Here is a 22,168-nt window from a genome sequence, read left to right as displayed (position 1 = left end):
TGGAAATCAATGAAAACTGAGAAAACACGATTTTACTATAAACAACCAGAGTATAAAACAAATCAATTCAAACAATTCAGGTCATAAAAATCACACAGAGTCCCTCTTGAAGAACAGGTTAGAGAAGCTCATCATTATCTTTGTCTGAAAGCCTCCGTCTGCAGTGTTGACGCTGATGTGGTCACTATTCCGTGGGCACTTGAACGCAGCAGAGTTATGAAGTCACACTGCGCATGAGCACCGGTGTTAAAGCAGAAAGCTGGCGCCAAGTGGAGACATGTTGAAAGAACTGAGCAGGTCTGACTCTGAAGCTAACAGCTAACTACAGCTAACTGCGGCTAACTGCGGCTAAAGCAGCTAGCATTAAATGTTAACGCTACCATTTAACAGTGTCTGACTGAACCCGGAACTGAGAGGAGTTATCTCAGTGTCGTTACAACACTACGTTCATGTCCTGCTGATATAAGCTAGCAGACACAATGTCCACACTGAGTCTGCGCGGAGTGACAGTGAACTTTCCTTTCCCTCCCTATGACTGTCAGAAAGACTACATGAACAAAGTGCTGGAGTGTCTTCAGAGGGTAAGTAGTGATGACAACAAACTACACAGCCGCATCACTGCAGCACACTGAGCTGCCATGGGTTTAATGTCCCTCACCTGGACAGCCAGTGCACAGGTGTAAACACACACACACACACACTTAAACCTAGCTTTGTTAGGAATCATCATCATCTTTGTGGCAGATGATGTTTGATAATGTGTGTTTACTGCCATAATAATCTTCCACCACAGCACACCTCAGATCACAGCAGCTGATCGACCTGAGATTAACAGGTTCTCTAAGTGGCAGAACAGTGGATTTGGGAAACATCATACTCCTTGTTCTGAAGCTCGCTCCTGTGCCTGTTTGTTTCCAGAAGGTGAATGGAGTTCTGGAGAGTCCCACGGGCACCGGTAAAACCCTGTGCCTGCTCTGCGCCACCTTGGCCTGGAGGGAGCACTTCAAGGACACCATCTCTGCCCGCAAGATAGCAGAGAGGCTACATGGGGAGCAGATGTTCCCGAACACACCCCTGTCATCCTGGGGAACGGCTGCTACAGACGGCGAAACACCAAGTACGTTCATATCATCACCTGACAACTCAGTGCAGGTGTTTCAGTGGCTGTTTTCTTCAGGCCCCTGCATTAGATTAACACAAGAGCCCAGCCTGTACAGGATTATTAAGACTGATGCAGTCAGACTCTAGTTAACACATGTAAACACCAGATTTGACTTTGAAAATGTAACTGCAACTGCAAATGTACCAGATAGTACAGCAGCACTGCAACAAACGCCAAATACGACCTGTGAGGATAAAATGTTTGTAGAGACTGTCAGGGAGGTGTTTGAGTTACTGAGACCTGCTCACAGTCGATCAGCTGGTGCAGGTGAAATACTTCATCATGTCAAAAATCCAGCAGTAAAAAAAGACAGGTGAGCAAATACAAATGAAGTCAGCTCCTCAACAAATGGGAGAAATCTAATAACATTACATTACAGCAGTGTGCTGAGCTGATGTATATAAATATCTCAGTCAGTCACAATTAATTCTCTATTTATATATTTGAAATGAATTTAATTTACTTTGATTTACTTTGATGATTAAATAATAAATAAAATATTAAATAAGTTAATTGCATTAAAATCTAAAATAATTCAGTCACTAAAATTAAAACTTCAATTTTTTAATCAGTCCGTTAATTTTATTTAATTTAATGTAATATGTTTGATTTACCTTTTAAATTTTGATTTTGATTTTGAGCTTTTTAATTATTTTAACTTATTTTAATTTTATGTTTTAATAGAATTAGTTTTTAATTTGAATAAAGGAAACGGATTCAGTTTAATAAACCAGGAAACACTGGCAGTGGGGCCAGTTTTTATGTTGTTGAGGAGATTCCTCTCATGTCAGCTCAGTCTGGAGAAACAAGTCTCTCCCCTCGTGGTGCAGGGGATGAGAGATATTCTGACTCCCTCTCTGTTTCACATCAGGCAGCAGAGTTCTCATTATCTGAGGTTTCAGAGGTGAATCACGACTCGCTGCTGTTGTTCAGGAGCGTCACTGCTCCTTCTGTGCTCCAGAATATAACCAAGCATTTTAAACAGTCCATCTGTAAACGTTGTGTCCTGTAACGTCTCTTCATGTAACAGACGCCTGCGTCTGAATCGTGAAGAGACGTTAAACAGAAATGTGACACCAGCCATGTTGCATCATCCCAAGTCACTGATGGATCATCATATTAAATTAGAGTGTGTGTTTAAGACCAAATGAAGAAGCCGGTCTGTAGAAGATGCAGTTAATGGGACATTTTATAACCCTGTACCAGCCTGTAGATGCCTGTCACCAGTGGTTATTCAGTTATAGAAACACTGTGATATTATGCCTCATGTAACTCCATGAATTATAATGTAATTATTGTGTTTTCTCATTGTGTTCCAGCCTACTACACCGATGTCCCGAAGATCATATATGCATCCAGGACACACTCTCAGCTCGCACAGGTTATCAATGAGTTAAAGAACACTTCATACAGGTAAACTACCTGTTCATTCAGTCTGATGGGAGAAATGTCTCTGTGTAGAAACTCAGAAAGAAACATGCTGTGATGTCATCACTTTATGTGACATCATTATTTCTAGAGGGTTCGGGTCTTCACAACCGCTCATCCAAACAACTTCAGTCAACACTGCACTTCCTCAGGTCCTCAGTGATACACTCACCAAGTGTGAAGTGGATCAGTTGAGCAGTTGTTGAGAAAACTGAGTCTCAATAGTTGTAATTATCTGTTGGAAATTTATTTTTATTGTAATTCAAAACACATTTCCTACATTTTTCCATCAACTTAAGTTAAGAAGCAGCTTCCTTAGTGTCTGAAATGGCAGCAGGTTGCAGGGAACTCTAACAACTTCAAAGTCTGACAAGACAAATGGTTTATATCAGTGAAACAGCCTCACAACACATCACCATATGATGGTAATCCAAGCTGCCTGGGTCTGTGTGTGAGGAAGTCCAGTATCCCGTATGACAAGATGTTTTGTTTTGAGTGTGATGAATGTGTGGATCAAAAATGATTCTAGACCAAGTTTCTCATGGATTTTAACATGTGAACTGGAGACGAGCTGAGCTCCCTGAGTCTGTGGTAAACCCACACGTCAGTGTGACTTTATATCTCTGGTGATTCAGGCCAAAGGTGTGTGTGCTGGGGTCGAGAGAGCAGCTGTGCATCAACCAGGAAGTGATGCGTCAGGAGAGCAACCACGTCAAGGTGAAACACACTGAACCACTGGTTTGTTCATGCTGTAAACTGACTGTGCTTTTCCCATCAGGGCCCCTCATTTGATTTTATTCTTTGAACCATGAAGCACTTTGTGACTAGTGTCTGTGAAAAGTACTCTATAAATAAACTTAGCTTGCTTGCTATACAATTAAAGTTGTTGTTGTTGTTATTATTATTATTATTATTATTATTATTATTGTTATTATTGAATTCCAAGGAGAAGGTTTTTGTTGCTGTGTCAGATGAATTGTTTGAGGTGCAGAGGTGAGGAGGAAGTGTTTTAGATGTTAACTTCAGGGTTTATATGGATGTAAAGGTGGCACTGAACCAGTCTTCACTGATTTCAATATGATTTTCTGTTTTTTTCAGGTTCACATGTGCAGAAATAAAGTTTCCACCAGGTCTTGTCTCTACTACAATAACGTCGAAGGTAATGGTTTAACACCTGGAGGAGCTACACACAGTGGTCATCAGTCAGGTCTGAAAAGGCCACAGACAGTAACAGACAGTATCCATGTAGTAAAATATAGTCTGGAACAAAGGTTCCCAACCTGTGGTCTGGGGCCCACTGGTGGGCTGTGAAGGTATTGCAAGTGGGCCGACAAATCATTTGCAAAGCAGTACAGTTTTGGTGAAAAAATATAATGATAAAACAATTTAAAATACAAATAATGTTTTTGAATGTCTTAAAACAAAATTAACTCTAAGAGCTTTAAGATGGTGAAAAACTCCTCCCACTGACTTGAAGGCCGCACATTGGACCACTCAGTATAATTGTTATGGGGTTGAATGTGGGCAAACATTTCTAAATATTAAACAGTATGAAGCCTTTTATAAAGTGTTAACAACATCTGGCCCTGGCCTAACATCTGTTTGTTAAATGCTACCTCTAACCCCCTTCACAGGTCCTAATGTTATGTTTTCTTCTCTAGAGAAGAGCACTGACAGAGACTTGGTGAACTCCATCCTCGACGTGGAAGACTTGGTCAAGTTCGGCAACAAACAGAGGTGGGATTCATATGTCAGATTTCATCAGAGTTATTGATCATAACTGTTAGTGCAACAATCAAAACACGAACATGCAGAGAAGCGACTTCTTCAGTTGTTTTCAGTAGTTGCTTGTACGTCTCAGTGATAGCACGTTTATGATGCTAACACAAGCTCAAGAGAAAGCCGACTGTGTGTAACCAAACAGCCACGTGTTAAAATTAAGTAAATTTTAGTTGACTTCCTGGTTGAGAGAGCAGAAGAGACAGAGGACGGGATGAATGAGTGATGGTGACTGGTTTTAAATGTTCAGATTGCAGGAATGTTATGTATTTTATTTAGATTTTACACTTGTTTCCAGAGCTGAAGTTTCCCTTCAGGGATCCTAAGACGAGTCTTTGTTGAATCATTTTCCTCCAGGGTCTGTCCTTACTACCTCTCCCGTTCCTTGAAGCAGCAAGCAGACATCGTTTTTATGCCGTACAACTACCTGCTGGATCCAAAGGTGACACATTTACCTGTGGTGCCTCAGTTTACTTTAATCATGTCACTGAGATCACATTTTTCCTCATTAACTGAAGCTCCTGACCTGGATCTGCAGGTGTGTACACTGCTGCCTCATGATTGGCTGATGGGATAGCTGCATGATTCTTCTCTCTCTGTTTGATCCACAGAGCCGCAGGGCGCACAACATCGAGCTGAACGGAGCTGTGGTCATTTTTGATGAAGCTCATAATGTGGTAAGACTCTGTGACCTCTGTGATGTCATAATTTATTAATTCACACTTCATTATTATGGTATATAAGTATTGGAGCGCCAATATTAATCATTATTAACAAAATCACAAATTAAAGGTCAAACCAAAGTAAAGTGTCTTAATCAACATTTTCATAAGTGACAGCGGTCTGCGAAGTTGTGACCCTTCGTAGCCATCATAGGCCACAAAACCGAAATGAGACGGTCTGGTCTACAGAAGATTTCCACTTTGTGTCCTCAGCAAAACCTTGGTTTTAACAGTTGTACCGTTCTCTGTTGAACTGAGCTGATGCAGCCCCTGAACACATGGCTGCAGTGTTTAATTTTACTGAGAGTTTCAGAGTCTTGAGTTCACGTGGGACCAGTGATCCAGGATCATGACGACTGACGTGACCACGGTCTTTCCTGTGGTAGCAGAGGTCTCAGAATTTCCCACCAGATGATGTTTCTGTCGTCTGCAGGAGAAGACGTGTGAAGAGTCGACGTCATTTGACCTGACTCCCTATGATTTGGCCTCAGCCATTAGTGCTGTGGACAGGCTGCTGGTGGAGCAGGCTAAAGAAGCCAGCCATGGAGACTCTGAGGACTACAACATAGAATCCCTCAGCTCTGGTGAGAACACTTCTTTGTCTCACTGACGTTGCCACTATGGCGTCAAACAAATCTGTCCATACTGTTTATGTTATTAAATTTCAGTGGTGATATTTTTTTGTTTCAGATCTGAAAATTGACATAACCACCATTGCTAAAATCAAACGTAAGTATCCTTTAAGGTATAAAGAAGATGAATGAGCCTCGTCATGATTATCTCATGAGTTAGATTCATCAGTGCTCTGCTCCATGAGGTTTCTCCAAACTGCTTCTGTCTGCTCTGACAGAGATTCTCCTGGATCTGGAAGCTGCCATCGATTCTTATGACGTTCCAGGTGACAAAGGACTCACAAAACCTGGAATGTAAGTGAAAGTGTCGTAGATTATAACAGTCTTACTTTACTAACATCTTCAGAAAAAAAAACAATGTCAGTGCATCAGTCCCTCTGTCTCTCTCATCCATATCCACATATATAATAATAATAATAATAATAATAATAATAATAATTGTTATTTATAGAGCATTTTTTCTAAACCCACATTACATTGTGCTTTACACAAAGCAGCAAAATAAGACATATGCAGGTCACATAAGGCAACAGATTTAAAACAATTTAAATGTATGTATAGTGCAAATAAACCAAAGGTGGAGTCACCAGAAAGAAGGTGATCAGTAAAAATCTGTAAAACCATAATAATACATGAAAACAGAATCTAATACAGTTTCACCAGTAAAAGTACAATCCATAAAAATCTATCAGGGAGAGACACAAATCTGTCCTGAGTAGTCGATAAAATAAATAGAATCAGGAAAAACTTTATGATAAAAGAAGGTTTGAAGAGGAGATTTAAAGGCACTGAGTCTGCTGACATCATTTGTCTGTCACGTCTAGATTTTGCCTCAGATTCTTGAATCCAGCTCCTCACAGTGAAAAACAAAAGAAAAACGGAATCAGAATGAACAAAAATCTAAATAAAACACAACAGTGAGAAAAACAGAATAACCATCACAGTAACTTCTCTGTCTCAGCTTCATCTATGAGCTGTTGGAAAGAGCGCACCTGACCTACAGCAGCAAGACGGCCGTTCAAGAAGCTCTGGAGCAGATCACTGGACACTTAGCAGGACGTCAGTATGATTTCTTTATGTTAATGTGTATTAAACAACCTGTCACTTGATTTAGGTGCTGGTTCTGCTGGTTCTGCTGTCCCCTCCCCTCACGACTAGGTTCCCATAAAGCTCCATCCAGTCTAAAGGCAGATGTCCATGTGTTTGTGATTATAAAGCAGGTCTAGGTTCTATATTAATACTGTGAAAGTATCAAAGCCTCAGTCCACAGAGAAATGCACACAGCCTGTATTCAGAAACTGAGCCTTAAAACCAGCTGTCAGGACTTCTGGAACTTTGTGATGTCACAACAAAGCAGTCACTGCTCCCAGCCGTGCCCCAAGCCCCGCCCACCTGGACCCACCATCCAACCTTGCAGGATTTGTTTACCTGAAAGATTCTATATTTTTATTGGATCACTCAGAAAACAATCAGCCAATCAGAAGAGAGGCTCAGATCCTCTCTTCTGATTGGCTGACTGACCTGTTGTTACTAGAGCTCCAGAGAGAAGCCTGAGAGAGGAGATGTTAAACTACACTGAGATGGTTTTAAAACCACAGATATATCTTCTGATGGAGATCAACACTTCAGATAAAACACAGAAGAAGAGTGAAATATGGGACCTTTAAGTAGGAACTGTATATAAATCAATAGCTGTATTATGCTTCAGTCCTGGACTCTGTTTCAATACAAAATCTTCTGTGTAGTCATTCATAAAATTAACAAATCAGTTGTCTTCTCATCAGAGGCGGGAATATTCCTGAACACCGGTGGACTGGACAAGCTGGCTAACATCATACAGGTATGCTGTGAGGTTAGAGGAGAGCCTGCACATGCATGCAAGATTATTATTATTATTATTATAAAGATAAATAAATTAAACTAAACTGACAGTAACTATCTGTATAATTAGCTTCTTTTTTCAAACTGTTTTATTCGGGCTGTCGCTCAGACTGTGTAACTGAAGTATCATGAATGGAGCAGTGGAATAAATTCACTATTAACTAAAAAAATCTAACCAAATCAACCTTGATAGTAAAGTTAAGTAATTTAGAATAAAAACAATTGGTTGTTAGGTCTGTGTTTTTAAAAGTCACCAAATCTAGTAGGAAAAGGCTTCATGTGTTGATGAGCACTGACTTTATAATGTGGGTTATTTACTATGTGATTTATTTAGGTTTTTTTATTTTCTTGTTCTTTAAGTTTCAAAAATTCTACTAACATGAACATTTGGAATAATTTGGAAAACTAGTTTTCATACATTTTCATTGGTGTTGGTTGATTATTTATTATATAATGGTTGATTATTTATTACATAATGGTGATGAGCGCTGCCCCACCGGCCTGTAGAGTCACCACTGATCTGATCATCTCACTTTATGGGGAGAAAGCAAATAAGCTTGTTACCAGGTTTGCTGCTGCTGTACTTTGCATCTGATTTTTGATAGAACTGATACAAATGGTTGAACACATCATTGATCCTTTTCATACAGAGTGATTAGTTTTGCGTTTACTGCAGCAACAATAATTCCTCCTTTGTTTCTTCACCTTGTAGCTGGTATTCTGTGGAGAACCGTCGGACACGGACAGGCAGCAGCAGATGCAGACCAACACGGCTCATTTTAAGGTGTGTGTTCGTCAGAAGCCACGATCGACCATAAGGAAGTGACTTGTTATTTATCTGTATGATGACATCAGCTGTCACCTCCGTCTGTTTGGCTCAGGTTCATATCCACAAAGACACCAGCTCTCAGAGGAAAAAACAGAGCACTGACGTGTGGGCTTCATCCTCATCAAAGAAACAAGGTGACGATGCTTTGTGCTGTGGAAGCATCAAGCCTCATTCAGCTCTTACAAAACACTTAAAGTTCAGATAAAATCAGACAGTCGGTGAAGCCGTTTTCCACAATATCCTCTTTGACTTATTTAGAATTGATATAAAGCCTTATTGAGATTAGATGTTTGTGGATTTCTGACTCAGAGGATGAACTGGTGTTTACTTTGACTCACTTGACTTTCCTCTTGCTCTGACTAAACCTGGTTAAATGGGTCTTATGTGTTTCTTGGCACCTTGTAGGCAACATACTGAGTTACTGGTGCTTCTCTCCTGGCTTCAGCATGCAGGATCTGGTGAATCAAGGTGTTCGCTGCATCATTCTGACCAGTGGTACCCTCTCTCCTCTGTCCTCATTCACCTCTGAGATGCGGATGTAAGTTACCTTTTACCTCGAGCGCTAGAGACAACATCAGCTTGTTTAACAAAGGGACTGTGCATATGATTTAAGAAACTCAACTAAGTGGATTTAGTGTGAAGTTACTCAGATGTGGGTTTGTGAACTCAGCAGGAAGTAGATGTGAATTTATCAAAGCTGTCAAAGTTAACACGATAACTTTCTCTTTAATTCTTTTCAATGCCACCATTTTTTTTGAGTAACACTTGCACGTTCTGTGATTATGACCTTCGGTCTGCCCCTGTAGTTTGAGAAATCAGGAAGTGACCCAGCAGAAACTTCTTGAGCAGAAATCGATAAAGAAAAGGGTCAAAGCCTGCAGGCGGCACCTCTGAGGTTATTCTGGGGAATATTCTGGACAGTATTTGTCATTGTTTTAGATTGTTGCAATAATAATAAACATACATTTGCATAAAGCAAACTATATTTGTCCACTCCCATGTTGATAAGAGTATTAAAAACCAAAAATTTAAAACCAATTTAAAGACAAGATTAAAAAAATGCATGATTAATTTGTGATTAATTGCGATTAAATATTTTAATTGATTGACAGCCCTAAAATTTACCTAAAACTAACAAAGGACAACTGAACCTGATGAAGTGCAGGCTAAGCTGCACTTGATGAGACACCAGCATCTGTCTGCTGAAGGATCTACTTTAACAGTCCAAAGTGCTAAAAGACGAAAGCCTGTGGCACAAATACATTCAGGACGTGTCCACATCACTTTTGTTATTTTAATGGCAGAAAAAACAGTCGCTGACTTCAGTCACTTCCCTCTTCCTCAAGATAACAATGTTCCTCACCGCACCTCATTTTAAGACCAACACATCCATGGGTGCTCAGATTCGGTGCAAATGTATTTGCTATTTAAATAATGTGGGAGCTGGACGGGAAAATTATAACCGTGTCATCCTGAAACTAGCAAAGACACGGAAGACGGAGCCCAAAGCAGCCGACTCATTATCAAAATCATCAGGAACTGTTATCCACAATATCAACATTCAAAACTTTATTAGTCAGACTTTAGTCATCATTCATGTTGTTGTATTAACAGCAGGTAAACCTTGTCCTTGCTGTTGTTGTAGAGAATTCCCAGTGTGTCTGGAGAACGGTCATGTGATCGAGCGGGACCAGATCTTTGTCAGCATCATTGAACGAGGCCCAGATGGAGTTCACCTAAGTTCAGCGTTTGATAGAAGGTTCGTTTTCTGTTCCAGACACACGAGCTTCTACACTTTACACTGTTTTTGTGATGTTAGTGAGTTACACCTGGTTTTATGATCTGTGCTCTTATAAATTTTAATATTCAGGTGTGAAAACTCACATTATTATCACAGAAATATCATCTCCTTCTATACCAACTCTATCTTATGTGTCGGGTTTATTTATGTGACGAGCAGTTAGTTTAATACTAAACAGTTTAACTCTGATTTGTTCTGATGATGCAAATAAAACTTAATCTTTCCCTCAGGTTTGTTCCTGAAAACATGGCGTCTTTAGGAAACACTGTTGGTAAGATCAGACAACATGTTTTTATTCTACCATGTTTCATGTTGTCCGAACAACATCATTGTAGTTAAATATGCTACGTTCATTATTATTATGAGATTTTTCGTCATGTTTGTTGTGGTCATCTGATGAACGTGTCTCTGTCTCCAGCCAACCTGAGCCGTGTGGTTCCTCATGGTCTCTTGGTGTTTTTTCCCTCCTTCCCTTTAATGGAGAAAACCTTGGACTTCTGGAGAGTGAGTGAAATGTAGTGATGAGGAAACATGTCGCTGTATTTTACTGTGTTTTTGTAGATTTATTTATTTTGGATGTTCCATTTGATTTCTGAATCCCTGTTCTCTCATCAGGCTAATGGACATGCAGATCGTATTGAAAACATAAAGCCCATGTTTGTTGAACCTAAAGGAAAAGGCACCTTCACTGAGGTGAGTGTGGTTTTATTAAACATCTGTATGGGTGGATGTGAAACCTCCTTTCTGACAGTTACAGGTTTGTTTAAAGGTTCTGTAAATCATCCTCTTTGCCACCAGCATCTCAGACCAAAACAAATGCTTCCTCCGTCAAACCTCAGGTCTCAGGTTCAGCCACAACCTCCCTCCCTCCCTTCTCACTGTCAGTCAGAAAAGTCGTCACAAAGCTCAGTGAAAGTGTCACTAAACAAACAAGAAGAAGAAGAAACTAAAACCAAACAAAAAAACAACCTAACCACAACCATTCGCTAATGATAGCAACATTTGCTGAACACATTAATAATAAGGGTAGCAGTAAGTTATGTTAACTAACGTTATCATGCTACTGTAGCCGTCACTAATGAAAACAGACATGTAACTTTATGTAGCATCAAGTTATTTAAACATGGAGGAGAAGAAAACCAGTTCTGAGTTCCGCTGGAGCCTGAAGCAGCTCGTAAAGACGTCGCAGTAAAGACAGACCAGGACTGACTCTGCTGGGACTGGGAAAGAAATTCAGCTTTGGACTGATCCACTGGGACCAGCCACATGATTGACACTGATGAAGCCGATAATGACATTTTAACGAGGAGTATTTCACGAGGAGGACATGTTGTGAGTTGTGATAACAACAACTGATGTTTTCTCTTTGTTTTCAGGTTATTGACGGATATTACAACAAAGTCAACGACCCAGCATCTAAAGGGGGAACCTTCTTCGCAGTGTGTCGAGGGAAGGTGAGGAGACCGTGGAGTCTGGAAACATCTGCTCTCATGTTTGTGTTGTTAATGCCATTTAGGTTCAAGTACTGCTTCAGTCTGTTGGGTTTATTGTTGTGTCTTTGTCTCCGACCACGTCTTGTGCCAGCAGAGTGGTTTTTACACTCCATCAACTGCAGCTGCAAACTGTGATCTCTTAGTTTAATAGTTTAAATAATAGTTAGTTTAATAAAAGATGTGTAATCATTGACTTTAGTCAGTATTTAAAAAATTAAATAATGAAATCTTGAAAGCCTGTCACTGTCCTCTGTAATCTTTACAATAACAACATGTAAACGTGATTTGGTCTGTAACCCCGCCTCTGTGTTCCTGTTTCAGGCCAGTGAGGGTCTGGATTTTGCAGACACCTTTGGTCGGGGTGTCATCATCACCGGCCTTCCCTTCCCTCCAAGGATGGACCCTCGAGTCATCCTGAAGATGCAGTTCTTGGATGAGATGAGCCGGAAGAAAGCTCCGGGGCTGAAAGTGAGAGGACCTGCACGCTGAGGTCAACTCAAACAGCTCAGTGGTGTGTTAGTGGTTCAGTCTCATCATGGTTGTTGTTATGTTTGTCTTCCTCTGTGTGTGTGTGTGTGTGTGTGCGCATACAGTACCTGTCTGGACAGGAGTGGTACAGACAGCAGGCGTTCAGAGCTGTGAACCAGGCCATCGGTAGAGTCATCCGCCACAAGGAGGACTACGGAGCCATCTTCCTGTGTGATCAGAGGTCAGACATGAGATGTTACTTACTCTGAGACACTGCACAGAACAACTGGTACAAACATTTTCATCCTGAAGTAGAGGATACGGGTGATTTAAGAGAAGCAGGTGAACAATGAGTTGATTATTGATCTGTAACTATAAAAGGTCAAACAGTCATGAATCCTCTTCCACTGTCACAGTTCATCACAGTAAAGTGAATATCTTTAGTCTTTGGTTGGTCAGACAGGTCTGTTCATTAAATATGCATCCAGATGATCTGTTTTTCTCCACAGATAAAAAAAAAAAACGTGCTGGAGTTTAAATAATCTGTGTTACAGAAATCAACTAAAATAAACTACATTACTAAAAAAAAATGACACTCTGTTCACCACCACTGCACCTCCTCATGAACAGGTGATGCACGATATGTTTGTGGTTAAGAGGGAAACAGGAAAATGTTCTTGCACAAAGCGCCCATCGTCTACACTGCAACAGCCCAGCGGTGCAGCTCAGGTGCTGCTGCCGTTCTCCAGCACGGCCTTTATGCTCGTGACAGTTTCTTTAGCCCTGGAAAAAACCAAGTTGCCCAGAATGCCGTAATGCGACGTTACGTTGTTAAGAGGTGTCAGAGTCAGTTTAACATGATTAAAGTAGAATCGTGTTTCCCACAGGTTTAAGAGCTCTGATGCTCGGGCTCAGCTTCCATCGTGGGTCAGGCCTTATGTGCGTCTGTACGACGGCTTCGGGAACGTGGTCCGTGACGCGTCTCAGTTCTTCAGGGTTGCACAGAAGATGGTGGGTCCTCACACACACAGTTCACAGAGCTCTTCACACTGATGACTGACTCACTGTCCGGGTGTAATGTGACGACGGCGCTCTTTGACTCAATCATATTTGGTTTTTGGAAAAAAACATATCGATCATCAGCAGCTGCTACAGTCAACCTCAGATCAGAACTACACCCATCAACTGTTTTATCTCTGAACACATGTGGGTCAGTTTGTGTGTGGAGAGAGGAGGCGTCGCAGGAGCAACTGGCTCAACCTGCAGTGATTGTTCACACGCTCAGCAGTGTGATTGTGTCCATGTGATAAAACAACTGTTACCTCTGGTCTCTGTCCATGTTGCATCTGTCACCGTCTGGAGGTGGTGACTGATCACGTGACAGACTTCAACACAAACTAACTGTCTGTGAAAGTCTTTGAACTCTGGAGTAGTGAAGACACCAGAGGCAAACGTAGCAAAAGTGATGCATTTGAAACTGAAGCGTATTAGTTTAGATCTCGCCTCATGTTATCTTTATCACCGGCTTCAAAGACTAATGACTGAACATGAGGTTGTATTTTTTGTTTTTATTTTTTATTTTTTGAGTGGACAATTCATGAACACTGCTACTAACTAGGGCCAAACGATACCGAAAAAAACCACAGCATGATAATTTTTGCATTTTCACAGATAAAAATGATGATGATGTGATTTTTGTTTGGACTTGAACCAAACAAACACTTTCATTCTGGCCATGTTCAAATCATTACTCAAAACTTTTTTACAAAAAAAACTTTTTAATGTGTGATTAATGATTAACGTTGTGTCATATGTTGTCTTTGTTCACTTTAAACTCATGTAAAGCATCTTTGAGTACAATGAAAAGTGCTCTATAAATAAAATGTATTATTATTATTTTTTTTTTAATCATCTTTAGAATATAATTTTTAGTCCGGGGCGTCTCTGTGGCGCCACAATCCTTCATTTACTCTCTGTTGTGACCCATTTGACCTTTATCAAAAGAAAACTGCAGCTTCTGTGATTTGGAGATTACACTTGGCCGTACTGTGATTTCTATTATATCGTAATTAATTGTGCAGCCTTAGTTTTAATCAAATGAACCGACATGAGCAGGATGAAGTTGGTGAGAGGGTCTGATGTCAGTTTCTCAGCCCTGCTCCGTCCTCCTGGATCCGGCCTCAGGATCCTCAGGCAGCGGAGCAACATGTTCATTTGTTGTTTGGCTTTATTGCCAGTGTTAATGTAAAATAAACTGTTTTCACAAGAGGTTTGCATGGTGTGTAAACAGGGATTTATTGTTAAAATGAAGCCTACGTTCATCTGAGCTGATGTGTTGGTTAATTTGTGGTTAATCTGTGGCTGTTTGCCTGAACAGAGGCCTGTGGTGGAGAAGAAGGCTGCTGCAGAGAGCTGCAGGACAGTGTGTTCATCAGACTCTCAGCCCTCAACCTTCACCTCCTGCTCATCCTCCCAAAGCTCCGTGACCCAGAAGGCCAAGGTGCTAGACGCCCACCTCCCCAGCCTGAAGAGGAGGAGGCTCAGTGAGTATGAACATAAAGGGAGGGGGTTTTTATGACTCCTCAAAATCCTGATCTCCTGTTCCCTGTCGTCTGCTCTGTGTTCTCAGACGAACACGCTGGAGCCGGTGGGATGGCCAGGATCTGCATCGAGTACGAGCGCGAGGCGCAGGAGAGTCACAGGAGGCCGGCCAACCTGCTGGATGCTCTGGAACGAGGCGACCACCACGGAGGAGAGGACGGTGAAGCTGCTGCGGGAGAAGAGAAGGTAACATGTTTCTCTGTTTGACATGGACCAGTTTGTATGAGTCAACACATTTGATTTGTGGGTCCAAACAGCTGTTACTGATTTTACACCATGAAACAACATCGATACAGTCAAATCATTAGTGATTTTATTTCCAGAGGAATTTATGTTTATTTGCTCATTTGTGCTTTTTTCTTTTAAAGGCAAACCGTCTGTCCACACTATCTCTTCAGTTTGACAAGAGGATGGATGATGAGCTGCGGGGAGGAAAACGTAAAATCAAATTGGTCCAAGAGCAGGTACACGTCACTGTGAGCCGCAGCAGGTGTGGCCGTTTAGATTCTCTGTATCTTAGATGCTTCACTCCAGCAGAAGCCGAAGCTGTGTTTCCATTAACCTGCTTAAAATCATCTTCTTAAAAACAAGGAATGGAAACTTGAATTAAAAAAAAAAAACTCTCAAATGTTGCAAAAAGAATTTAAATGTTCACATGAGAAGGTTTTTCAGACCATTCACACAATTGAAATAGAACTTTTTCACATTCAAGTCAAAGTGCCTGTCGCATCAGGCCCCAGGGAGCCAGGGCCAACGAGAGACAGACGCTGGAAATCTGACGCCATGTTTATTTGAAATAATATCACGAGAAAAAAAAGATTGTTTGGGGGGAAAAAATAAAAAATTATTCGCATAACTTCATTCAATAGAAGCATGGAACATTAGAAATTGTGTTTTAGATAGATACATAGATACTTCCTCCATTCAGTTGTCCAGCAGCTTCCATATATATGCAGTCTAGATATATTATAGTATCATTATAGTCCAGGTGAGGATCCACTGCTTTTGGCGGAGGTGTTTTGCAGCCTGAAGTCAGTAAACTTTTCTATAAAAGAAGAAAAATCACTTCTGTGTTGCTCACTGCTGTGAGACTCAGCTGGTGGCAGCTTCAGTCACAGTCTCGCTTTATATAAAACAATAAAAAACCATGAGTGAGGAGTGAAATGTAAAATTGTCTGATGTAAAAATCACAGCTGACCTTCATCCTTTTAGATGAGGGTGTGAGGATGATGATGTTCGTCTGTGTGTCGCTCTGCCATCATCACTCTCTCATACAGAAGGCTTTCAGTTCAGACCACAGTCACGTGTAACTTTCAAATATCAGATGTTACAGTAATAACAACTGGGTCAATGACCTGTTACATCACACAACGACTCGTGCCAGAGGACCTGAGGCGTCGCAGCAGCTGTAATGAGAGTTTAGAGCTGAACAGTAAAACGATCAGCTCCATCTCTCATTCCCTCTAAAAGCCAGACACACTTGCACTTTGGCAGATTGTGTAATAATGGTTCACTGCTTCAGACAGTTAGATTCAATTTGTGGTGAGTTGATTAGATCTTGTAACGGTCCAGTCCTGACACACACACACACACACACACACACACACACACACACACACACACACACACACACACACACACAGCAGCTCTGTGCACTATGGGGAAGGGCTGAGTGAATCATTGTGCTGCACACAGAAATAAAAACACAAATCACAACTTTAGAAATAAAACTTTGGTTTGTTATGAAACTGTGGACAAATTAAGATGATGGCTGGGAAACACTGTGGTGGATTTACCAGGTAGAAAGAAAGAAGCTTCTCTGCAGAACCTCATGCAAGAGACGTCCATGATGCCCGGCAGCGTCGTGCATCACTCTGAGGCTGTGTCGTAATGTTCCCCTCGACTTATCCAAACATCTAAGTGCATTCTCATCACACTGTGTTTGTGTGTGACAGACAGAGTGAGTGTATATCGGCTCATATTACTCTCTTCACAATGAAAAACTGAGATACTGACTTCAGACCAGGTTTTTGTGGGTCAGTCACTTTCTGCTGCCTCAACATAACAATAGTTCTGATCACATCTCATTTTAAGACCAACACACCCGTCGGTGCTCAGGTGTACTTCCTGTTTAAACAACATGAGCGCCGGATGGGAAAATGACAACAGTCAGTCTGAAACTAGCAAAGACAGTTGTGTTGAGTGTAGAGCTCATAGAACATAAACAACATACAACACACGTTTTACATTATACGCATGAAATGTTTAAGTTGGATGATGGATATATTTTGATATAAATTCTTGGTTTCAGTGTTTCAGTTTTTACAGATGATCGTATGCAGGATGTTTGAGTAGCTGGTGGTTTAAAGAACAGGATCGTTCAAACACAGGGTGGCTGTTGAAATTATTATGGTCTAATCAAATGACTTTCACCCAGCGTTCTGGTGTAAATTCATATTCATGGCTGTTGCAGCTGTTTTGTTTCAGATGTCGATTGATGTCTGTATTTTTCCTCCCTCACCGCTGAAGAAAACCAGCGTGTCGGACGATGTGACTGAGGAGGGGAAAGCCAGCAGGGCGAAGATGTTCCTGGCAGAGATGAAGAAGTCTCTGAGCCAGGTGAACTTTGACCGCATCGTCCAGGCTCTGCAGACCTACAAGAAGACCGACAACCTGGACGTGCTGCTGACTGAGACCGCGGTCTTAACTGAGGACGCTAACACTCACAGTCTGCTCCGCGGTGAGTCCTCGGCTCTGATGAAACCCACACACTCACACTGTGGTGAACTACAGGCTGCTAGGACTCACTGTTTTATTTTAATGCACCACCAGTGTCTATTATTATTCTGTCTATTATTAGTCTACATGTTGGACAGGCGCTGCCCGAGTATCAAGTCTGTCCAGTCTGGACCCATTTTGTTTCTCACAAATAATCAGGATATAAAATAACAGTGATGTGTGAAGTGTGTTTGTTTTTGCCTGAGCCGACACAGTGTGCGTTTGTCTCTTCACGTTGAGTTTGTCACCATGTTGCAGGTTTCTACCAGTTTGTTCGCCCACATCACAAGAAGAGGTTTGATGAGAAGTGCCAGGAGCTGACTGGGCAGGGCTGTGGATACAAACCTGATCACTCTCTGTCCAAGGATGAGAAGAAAGCGCTGATGCTGCAGACTGGTAAGAGACACTCATCCTAACCCAACACTGAGCTCTTCTGTAGGTTGTTGGACGTGGACTTGTCTTGTTTTGTCAAACTAACAGTCTAAAACCAAAAGATACTTAAAGCTCCACACAGTCTAAAGGTAGATGTCCATGTGTTTGTGATTATGAAGCAGGTCTAGGTTCTATATTAATACTGTGAAAGTATCAAAGCCTCAGTCCACAGAGAAATGCACACAGCCTGTATTCAGAAACTGAGCCTTAAAACCAGCCGTCAGGACTTCTGGAACTTTGTGATGTCACAACAAAGCAGTCACTGCCCTCAGCCACGCCCCAAGCCCCACCCACCTGGACCCACCATCCAATTTTGCATTAGGTTTGGTTGCATCTGTAACTGTTGTGTTGTATTGTTTAAGCTACAGACAGACAACCTGCTGTGGGTCTGACCTCCTCCAGTGGGACGTCCTCCTGCAGTCAGCTGAGCACACAGCAGCTCAACGGAGGAGGACGCCACCTAAACCAGCAAGGACTGAGACAACCTCAGACTGGTAGGACATTACATCCTTTTACCTGCTGCCTTTGCTGCAAACACTTGTCTTGAGCTTGTGTTAACAACCCAGAGACCCCTCAACAAAAAACCAAAAGACAAACATCTGTGTCGGGTGCCTGAGGATTTTATTGAAGCTGAGACCTTTCAGACTTTTTAGGTAGATTGTTTGGTGCAATGAAAACATAGATCAGATGTAAAGTCCGTCCTGTAAAGTTCTGTATGATTGAGGGGGCGTGGCCTCTTTGAGTGACAGGTGGATGAGCGTATGTTTGCCACAAACCATCATGCACCAGAGTCTCAGCTCCACACAGGCCCCACCTCTTTGCCCATTTTAGGATTAGCTGGGAGTTAGGGGCGGAGTCAGGCACTGCCAAGATGGTGACGGTGAAGCAGCTCACTCTGAGCTTCAGAAACCTGTGGGTGACGTCACGGAGGCTACGTCCATCTTTGTTCACAGTCTGTGTGATGCACATGTGCAGTCAGCTGCAGGAGGCTAGAAAACGTTTTTGCCTCATCCACCAGCTGTTTCCTGTCTGGACTGTCCTGTAAAGACAAACCATGCCAAACAAATCTTTGAGGAATAAACTTCAATGCTCGTGTTCTACATTAGTTTACTGAGCACATAAAAAGCTAAGTATTAAATGTGTCATTCCTCATGAGTCCTGATTCTCTTCCTGTGCAAACCAGGTTCGGCTCCAAAAGCCGAGGTCCACGCTGTTTTCCTGTCCGACGTGAAAAAAGCTCTTGGGGCAGAGAAGTCGGCTCAGCTCTTTCAGTCCATTCACAGCTACAAGAAGACGGACAACTATGAAAACCTGGTGACCACAGTGGTGAGCCTGTTCACAGAGAGAGATGAGGACTTCAACCTCCTAGTCAGTAAGTTCTTTCAAATCACTGCACATGTGCAAATGCATGTTTGGTTTTTTTTTTTTGTTTTTTGTTTTTTAATTCAGTGTTTTTCTCACTGTTCACTCCATCTCATGTTTCTTCTCTGGAGGATTTGGCGTTTTCATTCGCCCTCAGCATAAGAAGCAATACAAGGAGATGTTAGATGCTCTGATAGGTCAGTCGGTGTCTGCTGCTGCTGCTGCTGCTGCTGCTGCTGATGTTGCTCCTGTGAGTGAAGACCAGGAAAACAAAGGTGAAGAACAACCCAGCGTAACACATCCACGTGTTTTTTCTGAAATCTGCCCCATGTTTATTTTCCTGTTGTGTTGAAGACTGACTGAAATCATTTGAAATCATTCCCCTGGAGACCATTAATGTCTGTAACCAACCTGTTGGCTGTCGAGCTCATAGATGTAAGTGGTGGATAGTTATTGGTGGTTGCACTGCAGAGCTGGACCAGCCTTCCAGTCTGAAGGGAAAAACCTGTTAGATGAGAAGATCAGTCAGTTCTGTGGTTTCCCTGTTTCCAGTCTGAGGCTTAGCTAAACACATGACAAGACTCATGAAGCCAGGAACCAGTGAACCCTGCACGTTGTCAGTTTTTTATTTTCACTTCATTAACAGTGTTTCAGGAGATTTCTCAACTAAAATGATGAGCACAAGTGATCAACTCTGAACAGGTCTTACTCGTCAATAATATGTTCGTCCATCTCTCAGTACCTTCTGACTTTCCTGATCTTACCCAGGACATGAACTTTTAAAAACACCAATGAAGATATGGACTCATTTTTATAAAAGATTCAGTGTTTCACTAGATCAGCTGCTCACTGAAGGTTTTAACTAACAAACAGGAGGAAATGACACATTTGTTGGGGCGGAATAATCCACATTTGGTCCGATAGTGAATGTTTTCATAGTGATGAAGGAGCACGTCACTGAGGTGTTTCATAGTTTCTGGAAACAGTGGAGATGTATGACTCAGAGGAATCACACGTATCAGGTTTGTAGGAGGCTTTTTGGTTTTGGTCTCCGGAGACCAGACTGTTACTGACTGTAAGACCAGAGTTTTTATTAAGTACGATTTATTCAGAACACAAATATGTAAATGAGCTAAAGGAGAACATTAAGTAAAATGGAGCCTCAGCAAAAGTAGTGTTGAAAAGAACGTAGACAAAAGGGTGACGTTAAGAATAAAACCAAAAAAAATATTCATGAATAAATAAAATATGAAAAACACCTTCACAACAAACCAGACATGCTGTGGAGGCGGGGTTACCTGGTCTGTGAGGACAGAATCCAGTTAAAGGGACCTGACATGTTCCCAGAAGTGTTGCCAGATTTTATAGAATTTTACATTAGAGAAAGTTAAATACTCCCACTGTGGCTCCAACTTCACAAACAGGGAGGGGGAGACATTAAACATGGGAGGGTGAGGGGGAGGCTGTTATTGAATCTCTGCTAACCTCCTTTTGAAATGTTAGAAAAACTGTAAGTGGACGATCCAAATTTTCATCAGTGAAAAAAAAACAGACATTACAGATATTTCTGTTCTCTTCCAGGTTCAGTTCCCACATACACAACACAATGATCGGTCTTTTTTTTTTTTCAGCTTCATCGTCGCCTCCTTTACGGACTCAAAGCAAGATTTCCAGTTTCTTCTCCAGCAGCCAGAGGAAGTAGAATCTGAGGTGAGGAACATGGACCCGGTGGTGACTGTTAAACAGGCCAGACTCAGGTCTGACGCAGGAGTCTGATCTCCAGGGAAACTGACGCCTGTAACTCCTGACGACGCTCAGTAGACTTCTGTTAACTCCACCTCAGACCTAACTGAACGTGCTTCAGGTCAGGGTCAGGGCTTTGTAATGTAACATAATGCCTCCTCCGGCATACATCAGTGTCTTAACAAGTGAAAATGTGATATTTAGAAATAAAACATTTTTATATATTTTTATATTTTTTAATTAAATTAAATTCATGAACTCTACTCGTGGCTCAAGTTTCTTCTTTAACTCCAGCAGCTGTTCTGCCTCCGTAATGTGCCTCAGGTCAGACTCGTCCTTCCTCACCTCTTCACCTGATAAACTGTTTGTACATCTCACCTTCAGACAAGCTGATGATATATTTTCATATGCTTCTAGGTTTGATCAGTGGAGAAAAAACATGACGAACAAAGCAAATGGAATTTGCTTTATTCTTGTGAGATCTCAAAAAGTTTTGTTTCACCAATTCAGGACTAGATTAACCCGCATATGCACATGTAATGTACATATAGTGAGTTTATATATATATATATTTTGTGTGTGTGTGTGTGTGTGTGTGTGTGTGTGTGTGTGTGTGTGTGTGTGTGTGTGTGTGTGTGTGTGTGTGTGTGTGTGTGTGTGTGTGTGTGTGTGTGTGTGTGTGTGTGTGTGTGTGTGTGTGTGTGTGTGTGTGAAGAAACTCCATATATTGACATGCATGTCTAACCCATATAAATATGTATGTTTATAGATATATGTAAATATATATCCTGTCAATGTTATACAGCAGAACGGGAAGATAGACATGTTAAAAATTAATTAGAAATCAATACGAAAAACATATATAAGCATGTAGAATTTGTTTTAATAAATGTGTAAATATCAATTAAATACATATTTATTAACATATATGGTTTCATGTTTTACCATGTAGAAATTCATCATAGATGGTTTTAATATATGTACATATATATATATTTCATGTAGCCTATGTTATATCTTAATGTATTATATATTATCATGGTAACTTCTGCAGTGG

At 41.3% G+C, this 22,168-nt stretch overlaps 1 protein-coding gene across 3 annotated transcripts; it reads left to right on the top strand.

Moving 5' to 3' along the window:
- Positions 1-244: 244 nt before the first annotated feature.
- rtel1 (regulator of telomere elongation helicase 1) lies at positions 245-21,374 on the top strand. 3 transcript variants are annotated; one of them, XM_071475134.1, is made up of 33 exons: positions 245-581; positions 919-1,117; positions 2,482-2,575; positions 3,226-3,307; positions 3,689-3,749; positions 4,252-4,327; positions 4,727-4,811; positions 4,981-5,046; positions 5,525-5,675; positions 5,782-5,820; positions 5,942-6,017; positions 6,685-6,782; positions 7,508-7,563; positions 8,317-8,388; positions 8,486-8,567; positions 8,839-8,971; positions 10,079-10,192; positions 10,465-10,505; positions 10,653-10,738; positions 10,850-10,927; positions 11,611-11,688; positions 12,049-12,195; positions 12,321-12,436; positions 13,083-13,206; positions 14,573-14,738; positions 14,825-14,982; positions 15,165-15,260; positions 17,326-17,536; positions 17,833-17,970; positions 18,369-18,500; positions 19,190-19,378; positions 19,500-19,643; positions 21,000-21,374. In XM_071475134.1, the coding sequence occupies exons 1-33, from the start codon at positions 480-482 to the stop codon at positions 21,068-21,070; spliced, it is 3,561 nt and encodes a 1,186-aa protein (XP_071331235.1). In that variant the 5' UTR covers positions 245-479; the 3' UTR covers positions 21,071-21,374. The 3 variants fall into 3 exon arrangements, with proteins under 3 accessions (XP_071331235.1, XP_071331236.1, XP_071331237.1); XM_071475135.1 differs by lacking the exons at positions 5,942-6,017; positions 6,685-6,782; XM_071475136.1 differs by lacking the exons at positions 245-581; positions 919-1,117; positions 2,482-2,575; ... (1 more) ...; positions 3,689-3,749; positions 4,252-4,327 and having other exon boundaries at positions 4,747-4,811; positions 4,908-5,046.
- The last annotated feature ends 794 nt before the right edge of the window (positions 21,375-22,168 follow it).

This window comes from Trachinotus anak, unplaced genomic scaffold (genome assembly GCF_046630095.1).
Source record: "Trachinotus anak isolate AG129_WGS33_773 ecotype Australia unplaced genomic scaffold, CSIRO_AGI_Tana_v1 ptg000004l, whole genome shotgun sequence".
In the NCBI taxonomy this organism is placed as follows: Eukaryota; Metazoa; Chordata; class Actinopteri; order Carangiformes; family Carangidae; genus Trachinotus; species Trachinotus anak.
This window is presented reverse-complemented; position numbering and strand designations above follow the sequence as displayed.